The 16,439-nt window shown below is 42.4% G+C and overlaps 1 protein-coding gene across 1 annotated transcript in view; it reads right to left on the bottom strand.

Annotated features, from left to right (window-relative positions):
• Nemf (nuclear export mediator factor) overlaps nt 1-5,470 on the bottom strand; it is a 48,502-nt gene extending 43,032 nt beyond the window's left edge. Inside the window, exons 1-4 of the mRNA XM_052185748.1 lie at nt 5,344-5,470; nt 4,603-4,671; nt 4,355-4,457; nt 3,129-3,254 (exon numbers count right to left, since the gene is read on the bottom strand). Coding sequence (XP_052041708.1) covers nt 3,129-3,254; nt 4,355-4,457; nt 4,603-4,671; nt 5,344-5,402 — 357 coding nt within the window. The 5' untranslated portion in view covers nt 5,403-5,470. The remainder of the gene's footprint in view (nt 1-3,128; nt 3,255-4,354; nt 4,458-4,602; nt 4,672-5,343) is intronic.
• Nucleotides 5,471-16,439: the final 10,969 nt, after the last annotated feature.

Genomic DNA, 16,439 nt, shown 5'->3' with positions numbered 1-16,439 from the left:
AAAAACAATAACAAAGACCTACTTATAGTAAAATTACAAAACTAGGCAGGTGAAATGGCTCAGCAGTTAAGAGCACCAACTGCTCTTCGGAAGGTCCTGAGTTCAAATCCCAGCAACCACAGAGTGGCTCATAACCATCTGTAAAGAGATCTGATGTCCTCTTCTGGGGTGTCTGAAGACACCTACAGTGTATTTACATATAATAACAAATCTTTAAAAAAATTACAAAACAAATAGCACCAGTCACATCTAAATAAGAGTCCCTGGCTCAATCCAATTAATTAAATTGCAATTCTGAGGACTCCAAGTTGGAAGCAATCAAAGAAACTAGAAAAACTTTACATTCTTTGTCCTTTTATTGCACAAATACCTGTATTACTTCACTATGAAAGTCTAACAGTTGGGAACCTTTAATAAGTACGCCAAAGCCAAGCATTAGTACATGCCTATAATCCCAGCATTAGAAGGTGGAAGCAGTAGGAGATTCAGGAGGCCAGCCTCAAGCACTTGAGTCTCTATCTCATAAACCAGAAACAAAAGCTCAAAGTTTCAAAACATTCAGGTCAAGGAAACATGAAACACAGATGCATGGAATTATGTAACAGCATAATATGTCTACGAAAGGACAGTTGTGAGATGTAGCCAGATGTGGTGGTAAGCATCTATAATCCCAACATTCAGGAGGCTGAATCAGGAAGATTTCAAATTCCAGGCCAGCCAAGGATACACAGAGAGCCCTGGTTTAAAACAAACCAAAATAAAATAAAATAAAATAAAATAAAATAAAAATTAGAGCAGCCTGGGGAAATGGCCCAGTGGTTAAGAGCGCAAGAACACACACTGTTATTGCACAGGACCTGAGTTCAGTTCTCTGCACCCATGGAAGGCAACTCACAACTGCCTCTTACACCAGCTGCAGGGAAATCTGAGGACATTCTGACCTCTGTGAGCATTTGCATCCATATTCGAATGTGCACATACATACAGTTAAAAATTAAAACAATTTTTTTTTAAAGATCCATTAAAAAAATGTAGGATGCTGGAGACAGCTCAGCAGCGTAGAGCACTACTTGTTACTCTTCTGGGCCACTAGGGTTCAATTCCCAGTACCAACATGGTGGCTTATAACCATCTGTAACCAAACCATCTTATAACCAAAGAATTCAACGTCTTCTGACCTCTGCAGCAACCAGGTACTTTCAAACATTCATACAGCAGCTAAAACATTCGTATAAAGTAAAATAAAATGAAAATGTTTAAAAGAAAAATTTAAAGCACTACTGCTATTTATTTAAAATTTAAATAAATCAACAATCCCCCTCTGCTAGGCTACTTTCTGATCTCATGTTACTTTTCTCAGAGTTGTTCCTATGTATGTATGTTTAAAATCTGTAGTTATGTGTATGTGTTACATGCTGTGTGTGGTGGTGCAGGTGGCACATGAATGTGTCAGGGTGTGTGTCAGAGGACAGGTTTGTAACTCAGGATGTTCAGGCTTGTGTGGCAGCCCCTTTTAGCTGCTGAGCCATCTCAGCAGGCCAAATTTATTATAAGCTTACAAACTCGGTTTCTTAAGATATTGAGCTGCAGTAAGCCTTTGTACAGAGCCTAATCAACCCTAGATTCACCATTCCTCAAAATCCCAGACATGAAAGCTAAAAAGGTCAAACTCTGGTGTACAGAATGCAAAGAGCAGTCTTTCAAATATGTTCTTCAGCATCAACTACCGCGCAGACCACAGACACTAAACGAACTTCCAGGGGTCCACGCTCAGACATAAACCCTTAGGATTCACTCCAGATTCATCACTAACTGGACTTCTGGAACCTAGACAGATCCTTCAAATGGAAACTACCTAAAGTCAATGAGATAAATTGGAACAGGAAAACTATGAATGAAGACTATTTTAATGATTATGTAAGATAGCATTAGTAAAAACTAAGCTAGTGTACAAGAACTTTCCACTATCTCCAACTTTTGGAACTGAGTTACAGGTGGCTTTGAGTCATTTAACTTGGGTACTGGGGACGGAACTTAGGTTTTCTGCAAAGGAAGCAAGCACTCCCAACCACTGAGCCTCTCTCCAGCCCCAAGTCTAAATTTACTTCTAAACAAAAATGGTTACTTTATAAAAGATAAAAAAAAAAAAAAAAAAAAAAACACCTTGGGAAAAATAATTACTTAGATGTAAAAAATAATGAAGATTCCAGAAATCTGTATTATGCAAGAAATATTTTTTTTACACAATTGGATTTTTTTTTAAAAGCAAAGTCTCACTTTATAGCCCCAGCTGGCCTTGAACTAAAGAAACCCAACTGCCTCTGCCTTCCAAGGTGTGCACCACCACAGCCAGCTGATCAGCATTTCATGTGAAAGGCATTTTCTAATTACCCTTTAACACTCTAACACAAGCACTAGGTAAGCAGAGGCAATCAGATCACTGTGAGCTCAAGACAAGTCTGCGCTACAGAGTGAATTCCAGGACAGCCTGGGCTATACAGAGAAACCCTGTCTCGGAAAAAACAAAAACAAAAACAAAAAAGTTTTGATAATAAAGTAAAATTTATTTTTTTAAAAAAAAGGCTCTTTAAAAACTTCATTTAAAAAAAAAAAGGAACAAGAGGAGTTGTGGATGAATTAAGAGAGAGATTTGGTTTTTCAGAGACAGGGTTTCTCTGTATAGCCCTGGTTGTCCTGGAACTCAGTCTATAGACCAGGCTGGCCTCAAACTCTGAAATCCGCCTGCCTCTGCCTCCCAGAGTGCTGGGATTACAGGCGTGCACCACCACTGCCCAGCGAATTAAGAGAGAGAAAAAGCAGGTGGATGGTAGCAATGCCTTTGATCCCAGCTCTAGGCAGAGGCAGGCGAATCTCTTGAGTTTGAGGCCAGTCTGGTCTACACAGTGGGTTCTAGGACAGCCAGGGCTACAGAAACAAACAAGAACAACAGCAGCAACACAGAGATAGACAAGGATTAGCAAAGATGCATGACTATAAGAACTCACAGCATCATCAATTAAAACGACACTGTCTCATAGAGCAAGATGAACTAAACATAACGCTGAATGGAAGGGGTGAAAACAAACAGGGCGTCGGTTCTCTTCCTCCCGTCTCTCAGTCTACCTTACCCTGTCGTACAGCTCAACGATGAGGTGGTATGCGGCCTCCTCACTTCCAAACTGGAAATCCACAATTCTGTCCACACCAAGCTGCTTCGCACTCACTAGTCTCCGACTCTTCAAATGTTTTCGACACTAGCAAGAAACAGAAAAGGCGTTTGCACAACAAAAGAAAATTCCTAAGCACTTGGTATGAGTTTATGAAGTTATCTTCACAACACCATGAATATTTAAATGGTAAATAAAACAATATGGTCCCAGAACAAAAGCTTATGATAGAAAGCATTTTTTAAAACTTGTTTTCATTTTTGTTTATGTGGGGTGTGGTAATACATGCATGCTACAGTATGCGTGCAGAGATCAGTAAATAGTTTCATGAACTGGTTCTCTCCAGTCACCATGGGAACTCCAAGGATCAAACTCAGGTGACTTTTGTCCACTGAGTCATCTTGCCAGGTCCCAGTGGGTGGTAAAATCCTTAAGCCTTTATTCTAGTAACTTCTAACTGAAATCGTTATTTCTGTATTCTATTTTTTAAGATAATAGCAAATTTGAGAACTAGAGCATCTATTGATTTATCATACTGCAAAAATAAAATCTTCCCATTTAAGTAGACAAATACACTTAACTAATAAGTACCAAGAGTTAGCTGTCATTGTTTACTATTTTTTAAGGCAAAATGCCAATCAATAGCCCAGGCTAACAGTCCTACCTCAGTCCTCTGAATGTTAGTGTTACAGGTGTGAACTACCAATTCCAGCTCAACATTCTTTAAGAGTGACAGACAATGGCAAAGTACTACAAGCCTAGCACAAGAAGAAAGGCCATCCTAAATGTGAGGCCAGTCTGCTCTGTATCTGTTCCAAGCTACACTCCTTTAGTTCTAGCCCCTAGGAGGCAGAGGTAGGCCCATCTCTGAGTTTGAGGCCAACATGGTCTACAGAGGGAGTTCTGGTTCAGACAAGGCTACACAGGCAAACTCTGTTTCAAACAAGTCCAGTTCCAGGCCAGCAAATTAAGGCACAAAGATCAAGTCTGGGGATTTACATTGGATCTTACCCCTGACCCCTCATCCCACAGCAGACCTCCCCCCAGGTTGTCTTCTGACATTCACTTGAGAGCCCCAAGTTGTGCCTGTCTGTTGTTTCCACTTACACACACACACACACACACAAAATAGATAAGTAAATAAATGAAATGGAATTTTAAAACTTAGCTCCAAACTTAAAATTTACCTTCATGGCAAAACTAGATGGCATCATGTTCTTAGGCCACTCAAATTCTGTTGTGTGAATACGTATACCAGATTCAAGTAACAGGGTAGCTTTAAAATCAGGTCTGTTTGAGAGAAAACCAAATTGTTCTTTAGGGAATTTGCCAAAACTTATTCTCTGAATTTAAAAAACAAAAGTTAAAATGCAGGTTATAAGTAACAAGAACGCCACATTTATTTACCAAAAGTAATCCTATAAAACATTCTTACTTTTGAAGCCGAATAAGATATGTCTTGTTATCCACATCATAAATGTTGTTTACTCTCATTCCTAGCAAGCTGCAACAAAGAAACATAGAACAAATCAAGCTCTTGGTTGAAGAAAAACTTTCTGTCATTTATTGGGGTTACAGAAGAGGAACTCTTCAGCTACTATATCGCCACCGCCTACGAAGGTTATCCTCAAATTAACTGTAGACTTTTAAGCACAAGAGAAGCCTGTTAGTCTCAGGAACACCAGACAAGTGCCTTCGTCTGAAATAAATACAGTAAAATTTAACCTGATATATTAGGAGCAGTGGGAGTAGCCGAGTCCCCGAAAATGCGACAAAGCTCACACAGCTGAATAGGAGACAAGTCCAGAACACAGGTTCAAATCTGCCCGTTTCAGCTGAAAGGCCCTGCGACCTCTCTTTGGGGAGAAGAATGGGAATTCTGAAGAAACCAGGCCGCCAGTCCGGTGCAATGACCATCGCTCCCGTTCTTCCAAGCGTTCGCTGCGGGACTCGGGCCACACCGGCACGATCTCTCGGGACCAGCGCCAGGGAAGGACAGAGGCCGGCACGGTCCCCGGGGGTCTCCCGAGGGCACCGGCCCCGAGGTCCGCCCCCGGGCCTAGCGAATCCCCGAGGCACTGGGACAACAGTGAGGCTCTCTGTCTCGCGACCACCCGGTGCCCGGCCTCCATTCCCTCTGCTCCCAGCACGAGCCTTGTCACTCCCGCTGCCATACCTCGCATTCAGTTCCGCGAGCACCGCGCGGAGGTCAATCGTGCTGAAGCGGCTCTTCATGGCTAGGGTGCGTGTCGCTACCGCAGTCCTCTCGGCGGCTGATCCGACGCAGGACCGCTATGCTTCTGCGCGTGCGCGCTTGGCTTATCTCTACGGCAAGAGAGATGACCCAATATTTCTTAAAGCGAAAGTGTATTATTTAGCCGATTTCTTTTTTTGGGGCGGGGGGGGGGTGTCAAATCATGATTAATTAGTTTTCCACTGTGTTAAAACAACTCTACTTAGGACTAACTGCCTCCTCGAAACTGCGTCCTTTCCTTGAACACTAACCAGATTAATCCTGTCCCCTTCCCCGTCCCCTTGTGTTTGGGGATTAAAGCTGGTCTCCACAGCGACCCTGTAAGTCATTAACCATTTTATTTCCCCAGGAGGACAGTAGCGCTCAGGATAGAAGAGCAAGGGCGCTTTCTAAATGCAAATTTGAGACCAGGCAAAAACCAATAGTTGGCTTTTCCTGATTCTGACAAGCCCGTAGAGATGGGTTCCTATTTTGATGGGCACTACTCTCCGAAATAAGATTCTGTGGCATACTGTAGAATTCTCTTTCAAGTTGAATGTGGTGGGTGCTATATAGCCCGAGTTTCATAAATTCTTGGCACCTCAAATATTCAAGAATTCCTTTAAGTAAAGACGTCAGATAAAAATAAAATGAAAGTTCCCATGGGAGAAGGAGAAAAATTACTCCTCCCACATATCTCACCGTTCTCTGAACCTCTTCTAGTTCTGCATGCTATCAATTCATAAATTATTCAGGGTCAAATATATGCTAATTAATAATAAGTCTAAATTTTTCTTTTTAAAAGTTCTAGTATTAGTAATAAACAATTTTAAAACTAAGAACAATTAGTTTTGGACAGTGGAGGTATGTGTGTGTGTGTGTGTGTGTGTGTGTGTGTGTGTGTGTGTATAGTTGTAATGGTCATTTTTGAGGGTAGCCCAGGATGCCTCAGAACTCTGAATTCTCTTGCCTCTGCCTTTTTAAGTGCTGAAATTACCAACACACTTAGCAACTCGAGCATTTTTAAATAAGTGAAATGTGTATTTAAAAGTTTAAAGTCGTAAGCATTCACATCACTATAAGTTCTTGAAATGGGTGACCAAAAAGCAAAAGAAAGCACAAAAGTGTCAAATTATTATATCTAAATACATAAGGATTTTTGTAAGCATCATTCTCTGTTTCTTGAGACACAGCATGCTATACAGTCAAGGCTAGTCTAAACTCATCCTATCACCCAGGCTGTCCTCAAAATCCCCCTGATTCCAGCTTCACTGGTATTGGAGTTATAGGTACCTACTATCATGCCCAGATCATGAACCTTTAACGTTGGCAAATGTCTTAATCTAGTTTCTATTGTTGTAACAAAATACCAAAGGTCAAACAATGTACAAAGTTCACGTTTTAGAAACTGGAACTCTGAAACTGAGTAGCCGCATCTATTTCAATCTAACAAGGACTGCTGTCCTGCTACATTCTAGCTTCATAATGGAAGCACATCGGAACTGGAAGAAGGGACCATTACAAGGTGAGGCAGAAGCAGCAGGGATGCATGTGCCAGGCTTCTTCTTATAATAGTTTCTTCATGAGTGAGACTGGTTTCTCCCAAGAACAATAGCATTTCTGATTTTTAAAAACTCTCACCACTACACTGGGCAGGCACCAAGCTTCCAGCACTTGAAAGGGATCTAAATCACAGCATGTTGTAGTAAGCATCAATTTTTATTCTATCCTAAATACAAAGAGAAGGCTAAATGTACAGCCAAAACATATACAGAGACTTAGAAATGGGAGAATTGATAGACAATTGTGACCAACAGGGTACATTTAAAATCAAAGTACAACCATGGTACAGAAGAGAGCAACAGACGTGAGGGAACCTTTCCAGCTCTTAACAGATTTTCTCTGAGTCAAGTGTGGAGCTCCGGTGCCTTTAATCCTTCTGTAAATGGTTTCTATTACTGTTATACCAGCCATAAGTGTAGAGATATAAACAATACAGCACAACGTCTGTGCACAGCATCCAGGGGTGGACCTGACTATGGCAGTAAGAACATGAACTAAAAAAGAGACATACAGGTAAAAAGCTGGGATCAGATGGTCTGAGCCAGTGGTTCTCAACCTTTCGAATGGTATATTTATTTCAATAATATTTAACATAAATGGGTATGATTTTTAAAAAAAAATGGTAGGGAGACATTACAGAAAAATTTCCATAACTCAGAAACACAGACATAGCTAAATTTATAATTCTCCACTAAGCTGTACACCTAGCTCTGTAAATTGTTTAAAAAGCGCTTTTTGTCAGGCGGCTGTTTTTCTCCGATTATTTTTAAACGAACTAGCAGTCCCTGCTGGTTCCTCGGGCAATAACATCTTTTTGGGCATATGTTTTGACTATACTCCGGTAGGAGTCAGTAGTGAGGCGGCCACAAGTCTCCGAATATCTTTAGCAAATTAACCGCGAAGGAAAGATAAAACCGGACATTTGAGCGGGGAAGAGGGTGGGAAAAAGTGGTAATGAGAAAGATTTCAATAAAAATAAAGAAAGTTAATTAAAAATAGAAGGGAATAGGTATGTTGACTATTCTTTTAAACCGTAAAAACATACTTTACCCTTCCTTAATGTTGGGGGGGGGGAATAATAATAATATTATAATAATAACAATAATTTAAAGAGCCAAAAGAGACGGGGTCTCGCTATGTTGCCCAGGCTGGAGTGCAGTGGCTATTCACAGGCGCGATCCCACTACTGATCAGCACGGGAGTTTTGACCTGCTCCGTTTCCGACCTGGGCCGGTTCACCCCTCCTTAGGCAACCTGGTGGTCCCCCGCTCCCGGGAGGTCACCATATTGATGCCGAACTTAGTGCGGACACCCGATCGGCATAGCGCACTACAGCCCAGAACTCCTGGACTCAAGCGATCCTCCTGTCTCAGCCTCCCGAGTAGCTGGGACTACAGGCGTGCGCCACCGCGCCCGGCGATCGCCGAGGGCGGCGGGGAGATACTAGAGATTCAGCAGGTCCTGACGTCACCGGAGGCAGGGCAAAGCTTCTGCTTACACACGCCCAGACACGCCCAGCGCGGGCGGTCTGGAGGCTGAGGCCGCGTGACGTCACCCGGGCCCGCCTTCTTCCGCTGGATCCTGGATCCTAGGGCCCTGTGTTTTGTTCCAAATCGTGTGTATTCTCTCAAAAACTGACCTTTGCTTCCTAGCTCGTAGGTGTAGCGCCGCGAGAGGGGGAGATCCCCAAACGGTTGCTCTGCATCGCGTTGCTTTCCATGCCTGCTACATCTCTGTATTGGAAAATGCTGGTTACGAGCGAACCATCTGTTCTAAATACTGTTTACCATACAGTGTATCGTATAACCCCTAGTAGCAGAGGTTAGGGGTCCGAAAAGGTGTTGCGACTAGCTGAAAGGAACGAAACCTAGAATATCTGCCCTCACCTATTCCTGGTGTTGTTCCTTACCCCACCCCCGTTGTGGAGGAAAGGTAGTCCGTGGGTAGATAGGGATGGATGTGGATTCCTTACAGTTGTGTTGTCATGTTTTTAGAACAAGCTTCGGTTAAGAAAGCATGTAAGGGGAGAGAACATTTTTCCGACCATAAACAGACCTTTGAGTTTTCCTATTTCCCCCTCCTCTAAGGTTAATCGCTAGACTTCCAAGAAGGGAAACCTGTGGCTTCTTAATTCTGTCAAAAACAATGGAAGAGTTGTCAACTCTTTCCAACATAAATCAAAAGCTGGCACCTGAGAGGTCGGCAGTGATTTTGATTTAGAGCAACAAAAGACTCTATAAACTAAAGAGCTTCTCTTAAGGAATAAACACGAAGATGTGGCCGATGGTTAGTTGTACCCAAAGTCTTTTACCCCTATTATTATATATTTTTGTTTGATATTTTTATCCCAGTGGATCACAGTTCATGGTTTCTTACCATTTTGAGTTCTCACCAGTGGCACCTGAATGAAAGTGGAGTAATTTGCACTTCTTGTTTAAAAATAAAATAACTTCTGCCCAGGGTGGCACACGCCTGGAATCCCAGCACGCAACAGGCGACTTAGACGGTCAAGAAATCCGCCACACAGGGCATTTGAGGTATAAAACGAGGGAGAGAGGGAGAGAGGGAGAGAGAGAGAGAGAGAGAGAGAGAGAGAGAGAGAGAGAGAGAGAGAGCGAGAGAGAGAGAGAGAAAGCCTTTCTTGGGCACTAGAGGGCGCCAATGGGGAATAGCTGCAGCCCCCACCCCCGCCCCCAATCCCCCGTTCCCCGCCTAGCCTAGCCTAGCATGCAAACCCGGAGGAGACTTGGTGATCAGATCCAGGACATCCAACCCTAGGAAGAAAGAAACCACTCTTAGGGTGATTAATGTCGAGCCACTCTGCCAGCTCAGGGTTTCCTACCTCTGGACAGTCAGTAGTAATACACTTCTGCCTCGTTTAAATTACTATATGTGAGAGCTTCTGCATTGTATGCTCTGTGGTTCTCAACCTTCCTAACGGTGCCACTCTTTAATACAGTTCCTTGAGTTATGGTGACCCACCAACCATTAAATTGTAAGTTTGCTACTGTTATGAATTGTGAATATCTGATAGGCAGATCCCACAAGTTGCAAACTACCGCACTGATAGAGGGACATTCACAGGAGAAAAACAGCAGATAATAGAGGGATATTCACAGGAGAAAAACACCCAGATTACTAGAACTCAGAAAAGTGTAGAACCAAAAGAACTCAGGTGTATACAGGGCACCTGTGTTGGGTCCCTTAAGGAAGAAGCGACTTTCTAGTTTCCCCTACAATTTCTATATATACACAGCCTCTAGATCCATAGCAACTTCCTTACTCTTGTAAATGAAACTTATTTTCTGCCTTTCTCATTTGTCACTATCATTTAGTATCAGTAAATATTTGATTCATCATACGGTTGTGTAAATTGAATCATTATCGGTTACTCTGGCTACTGTCTACATTTAGCTTGTATTATGAATTAATGGTCGACACAATAGTTAGGGCTGTTTAGTGGATTTTGCATACGCCAAATAGGTTTTGAGTTTAAGAAAGTTTTTGAGGTGTTGCCCAAGTTGGTCTAGAATCCCAAATTAGAGCAGTTCTGCCTCAGGCCCCTCAATAGCTGAAACAGGAGGATTCCATCAGGGACAACGTTTGTTTCCTTCTTTTTTTTTTTTTTTTTTTTTTTTGTTTGTTTGTTTCCTTCTTATTGCAGAACAAACAAGGTAGTGTCTGGCTGAGTGGGGTTTTCCTTTTGAATGTGTGAGATGGGGTGTCCCAGGAACGTCCCATGAAGGTTAAGTGGGCCTTGAACCCCCAGGTAATCTCTTGAAATGTAACCTGTATTATATGAAATCTGGGCCCTAACATTGTTATAGATAACACTCTCATTGCAAATGGAATGTAAACCTCTCTACAAAGCACAACTTAGGGCTCATGAAGTTTCTTAATTAGTCCTATTAAGTTATTTAACCAGGAAGAGAAAGGGATCGGACAGAAGGGCTCTTCGGGGTCTTGGTCTTGAGCCAAAAGCAGCTACAGAGGAAGCAGCAGAGGACCAGAGGAAGCTGACAGCGGAAAGGATGCTGGATGAGGGCCGCTAGGCGGATGGAGGGGAGCGCAGAGTTTACAGACGAGGCTGCCACAGAGAAGTTAGGGGGAACTGTTCCCAACACCAGCTCAAGAGATTCAAGGCAGAAGGTTGCTGGGCGGGAAGACCAGCAGCAGAGGGAAAGTCCGGAGCGCTCCATGAGGGAGGGCGGGGCCAACAACCGGAGGAAGGGCGGGGCTCGTAAAGGAAGGGGGGGGCGGAATAGGGGAGGGCGGGATAGGGCCCCTGCTGAGCGAAAAGAAAACCGGCTATGAAGAGTGAGCTCCGTGGGCACTTAAACAGGTTGTCCTGGAGCTCTGTCCTCCATACTAAGCCCTCGCGTCTCCATTGTGAACAGACTTTTCTGCGGTTCACCATAATGGGGTCACCTGATACTGCATATAGGATATTTATTAGAATAGCTTTTATGTGCATTTTAGGGACCTGAACGTTGCAGTCTGACCTTGCTTCTATTACATTTAATAATTGAGCCACGAAGTAACTAGAATTACACTTTGATATTTTACGTTTTCTTAATGGCAGCACCTTGATTGAAGGAGGGACCTTTAGTGGGATTAATATTTTCTCAAAACAAAAACTAGGCTGGAAACGCAGCCCGGTTAGCATAGTGTATGTCCAACTTGCATGAGACCCTCCCTAGCTTCACGGATTAGATCCCCCACACCTCAGAATCTGATCATTGTGAGTTTACCTGTAAACTCCTGACAGTTGGAGGTAGCAGGCAGGATCAAAAGTTCAAGGTCAGTCACCATCTCAAAAAACCAAAGAATCAAAAATAAATTTGTGTCAGGTTAACTCAGACTACATCCAAAGGCTAAAAATTACTTAACAAGTGTCATATTTGGTAGGCTTATTTTTCTTTTCTTTAGATATATTTGACTTGCATCTGACAACCATACATAAATGTTTTGACATATTAGATTGTAGCAGAATTCTATTACAGCATCGTTATTTATTACAATTCTGATCAGATTTCCCCAATATTTAACAGAAAGTATTGAGAATATCCATTCTGATTATTTTTTTTAAGATTTATTTATTTGGATTTGCTTTTTTTCAGGGCAGAGACTAGAAGTTCAGGAAAGGCACATTGATATGCTAAGCATTTTGACGGAATGCAACATCAGGCTTAGGAACATTCCTAAGGATTCTTCAAAAGAAGACTTAGAAGCACTGGAACCATTTTCAAAATAAGTAGCAAAAAGTCTCTGCAACACTGCTGTAAAGAATCAGAATGGGGGCTGGAGAGATGGCTCAGCGGTTAAGAGCACTGACTATTCTTCCAGGGGTCCTGAGTTCAATTCCTAGCAACCACATGGTGACTCACAACCACCTGTAATGTGATGTGATGCCCTCTTCTGGTGTGTCTGAAGACAGCTACAGTGTACTTGGGAGGCAGAGGCAGGTGGATTTCTGAGTTTGAGGCCAGCCTGGTCTACAGAGTGAGTTCCAGGACAGCCAGGGCTACACAGAGAAACCCTGTCTCGAAAAAACAACAACAACAAAAAAAACCCCAAAAAAACAAAAAGCAAAAAACAAAAAACAAAACAACTCTAGTGAAACAATTCTGATTTTTTTAAACCCAAAACACAGTAAAGTACAACTCTGGACCTTCTGTGATAGCAATAATAGAAACCAAAGTTTTGGTACGTGTACGCCAACTTGAATGTAGTTGTTACTCAAGAATTGTATACCAGAATATAACTAAAATGGCCACACTTATATTATGTGTTGGGTGTATTTGTGTAGGGCTTTTCCCCCATTGTGTTTCATGGGTCTGTTTGTCCATCCCCCTACAACACTACGCAGCCTCAACTATAGTAGATATATAATAACATTGACATTGGGCTAGGTGTAGGATTTGTGCCAGTATACCCAGTCAGTCAGATCTTTTTTTTTTTTTTTGAGACAGGGTTTTATGTGCTCAGGCTGGGCTGGCCTTGAAATCACTTTGTAACTAATGATGACCTTGAAATCATTATCTTCCTGCCTTCACCTCTCAAATGCTGGGACTAAAAATGTGAACCAGGATGCCCCACACAGGCAGTATTAGGGGTTGAACTCATGGTTTCATGAACATATCTTCCATATTTTTGCTGAGATTTTTTTGGCCAAAATAGAAAAAGACCCATATTGTGCTTAGCTAAGCTGTCGTTAAATTGTAGTGTAACATTTACCTAGGATTTTACAACCATTTCCACACTCACAAATCTTGGCCGCTGTGTTCAAACCTGATCTCAGAGAAGTAGCTACAGCAGGTAAACGCGGGCTGACGGCGCGCAGGCTCTGAGCGGTGTCGAGCTGCTCCTGGGTTTGTTCTTGGCACACACACTATATGTGCTTACAAAGCAAAACCTCAAAAGGATATGGGGCAGAGAGGCTCGGGCGTTTGGTTGGGGTGGCATTTCCCTTCTGTCCCCAAGTTGTTTGCCCAGTGCCCGCCCTGCCTTTCCAAGCTCGCCCTTAACACCGTGTGGTTGTGTGGTCTGTTTCCCTTTCTTCCGCCTTCCTCCTCCTCACGTCTATCACCTTACGGACTTTCACTTTACTTTAGTCTAAGTTTGTTTGTTTGTTTTTGTATTTTCGAGACAGGGTTTCTCTGTGTAGCCCTGGCTGTCCTGGAACTCACTCTGTAGACCAAGCTGGCCTTGAACTCAGAAATCCACCTGCCTCTGCCTCCCAGAGTGCTGGGATTACAGGTACACACTACTACCCGGCTTAGTCTAAGTTTTAAATAATAAATTTGCTATTTTACCGATTCTTAGTTGAGATTTAAAGAGTTAGCTTTTGTTCTTTTTCTTTTTCTGGATCGTATAGATGGAATGCTCTTCTAATTTAGGATTACCCACCAAGTTAGGATTCCTTTGAAAAAGTGACCTTTAACCTACAATTTAGGCAGATAAAGTGAAAAACTCTATGCTAGAGGCAAAAGAGCAACAGGGTACTAATCTTGTGAGATACTTGAAATTACTGACTGTTTAGTACCATTGTGACATCACTAACTAGAAGTTAGTATTCATATATATATATGCATATATGTGTACACACACACACACACATATTAATCAGTCATTGTGTAAAGGTGAAAACAAGTAAAACCAGAGTGAAAGCAGAAAGCCTGGGTGTTGGGAAATTTGAAGTTGAAATCTCCAGAGCATGTCCAACCTGCCTTTCTCCCCCAAGATAGCTATGAAGGCAAACCAACATACTTGAAAATGACAATATTAGATAGCAATGCTCTTTGAAGAACGAGGGTCTCAGCCCTCAGAGCCTTGGTTTCGCTTGAGTGTCTCCTGAAAGGCAGACACTCAGCACCAAGATGTAGCCACTGGGTTACTGCATCGGACCCACAACCAAGGAGCCAGTAACACAGACCCCATGAGTGTCGTCACCAATACTGCGTGCAGTGTTGTCTTAGTACTTAACTATTAAGTTTGGAATAGTCAGTAATTAACTGAATTAAAACAGCCCGAATGACTGAGCCTCTCTGTTTATTTAAAAATAACTCAAGACTATCAACATTGTAAAGTCTGTCCCAGTTTCTGCTGAAATGATAGACTAGTTTTAGCTTAAAATTATTCTTCTGGTATTAAAAGTCAAATTTATTTTTTTCCCCTGAGACAATGTTACTCTGTGTATCCCTGGCTGACCTGGAACTCATTCTGTAGATCAGGTTGACCTTGAACTCAGAGATATACCCCTACCTCTGCCTCCTGAGTGCTGGGATTAAAGGCATGAGCCAGCACTACCATTGCTGGGCTCAAAAAACAAAACAAAACGAAAGTCTAATTTCTGATTAAGACAGGATTTCACTTTGTGTCGCTCTGACTGGTCTGGAATTCACAATGTAGGTAAAGCTGGCCTTGAACTCACGGATCTCACTACCTTTGGAGTGCTGAGAGCAAAGCTAAAACTTTGGAACTCTGAATCTCTCAAATGTCAAATCCTAGAACACCACACCGATTAGTTAATTGGCTGAGCACAGTTTACTCACGCAAATCCTATGGCACACCAAGGCAGGAGAGTGGATGTACTTGCTCATCTTTATCTTCCCTAACTCTTCATTTGGGAATAAGTCCGAAGAAGAGAGGTCAAAGTGGTTGTTGTGTATCAGCATGAGCTTCTTCTTTTTTTTTTTTTTTCAGTTTACTATTATGTCAGTTTTTTCCTTTTTTAAAAAAAAATTTCTATATTCTTTGTTTACATTCCAAATGATTTCCCCTTCCCCAGTTCCCCCCTTCCCATATGTCCCAAAAGCCTTCTTCTCTCCACCCATTCTCCAATCACCGCCCTCCTTTTTCTTGGTTTTTTTTTTTTTTTTTTGATTTTGGTTTTTTCGAGACAGGGTTTCTCTGTATAGCCCTGGCTGTCCTGGAACTCACTCTGTAGACCAGGCTGGCCTTGAACTCAGAAATCCGCCTGCCTCTGCCTCCCAAGTGCTGGGATTACAGGCGTGCGCCACCACCGCCTGGCCCTTTTTCTCCTTATATCCCCTACAATGCTGGATCAAGCCTTTCCAGAATCAGAGCCCTCTTCTCACTTCTTCATGGGAGTCATTTGATATGCTATTTGTGCCCTGGGTATTCAGAGCTTCTGGGCTAATTAATATCCACTTATCAGTGATTGCATTCCATGTGTATTCTTTTGTGACTGGGTTACCTCACTTAGGATGATATTTTCCAGTTCCAACCATTTGCCTAAAAATTTCATGAATTCATTGCTTTTAATTGCTGAGTATTGTGTATATATACCACATTTTCTGTATCCATTCCTCCTCAGCATGAGCTTCAATCACAGTCTGCCACGGTCTCGATGCAATACCATGAGGATTTCTTTATTCCAGAATTCTGGGTTCCACAGCCGTACACCGCACAGGGATAGAGGATTGTGGAGCATGAGTGCTGAATTGCGACAGCTTTTATAAGTTTACGACAAAGCCCGCGAATCACAAACCAATCATTTCTTAGCATGGAGAGCCCACGAAATTCGAGCCAATCGATTTGTACCGCTCCATAGTTTTAGGCCAATCAGTTTAAATTATCGGAGCCCACGCTCAGTGGACCAATTAGTTTCCTGTTTTCTTGAATATCTATAGCTGCGTGAACTCCTGCATAGGGGTAATGGTGTAAGCAGTTTACAGAAGCAAGATAAGCTTAGCCCATTTCCAGTTACCTTATGGGGCCAGGATCACCTATTCAAGGCCTTTCCTGCTAGCTCTAAACAAAGGGCAGGCTCTGGAATGTGACCTTTTACCTAGTTTCTAACAAAGCGAGATAGCATTTTAAACTTCTGACTTCTTGGGGTCATTAGAGTTAGGCTGTATTATTTTCTATCCTTTCAATGGAAGTGGGAGGAGCTCATATTTCTCTCCTCTCCCCATTTTATATGCAGCTGACAGTTGAAAGGGGAAGGAGAG

The sequence above is a fragment of the Apodemus sylvaticus genome, chromosome 6 (genome assembly GCF_947179515.1).
Source record: "Apodemus sylvaticus chromosome 6, mApoSyl1.1, whole genome shotgun sequence".
NCBI classification, from domain to species: Eukaryota; Metazoa; Chordata; class Mammalia; order Rodentia; family Muridae; genus Apodemus; species Apodemus sylvaticus.
Note: the sequence above shows the minus strand (reverse complement) of the source record. Positions and strands in the feature narration are given on the sequence as shown.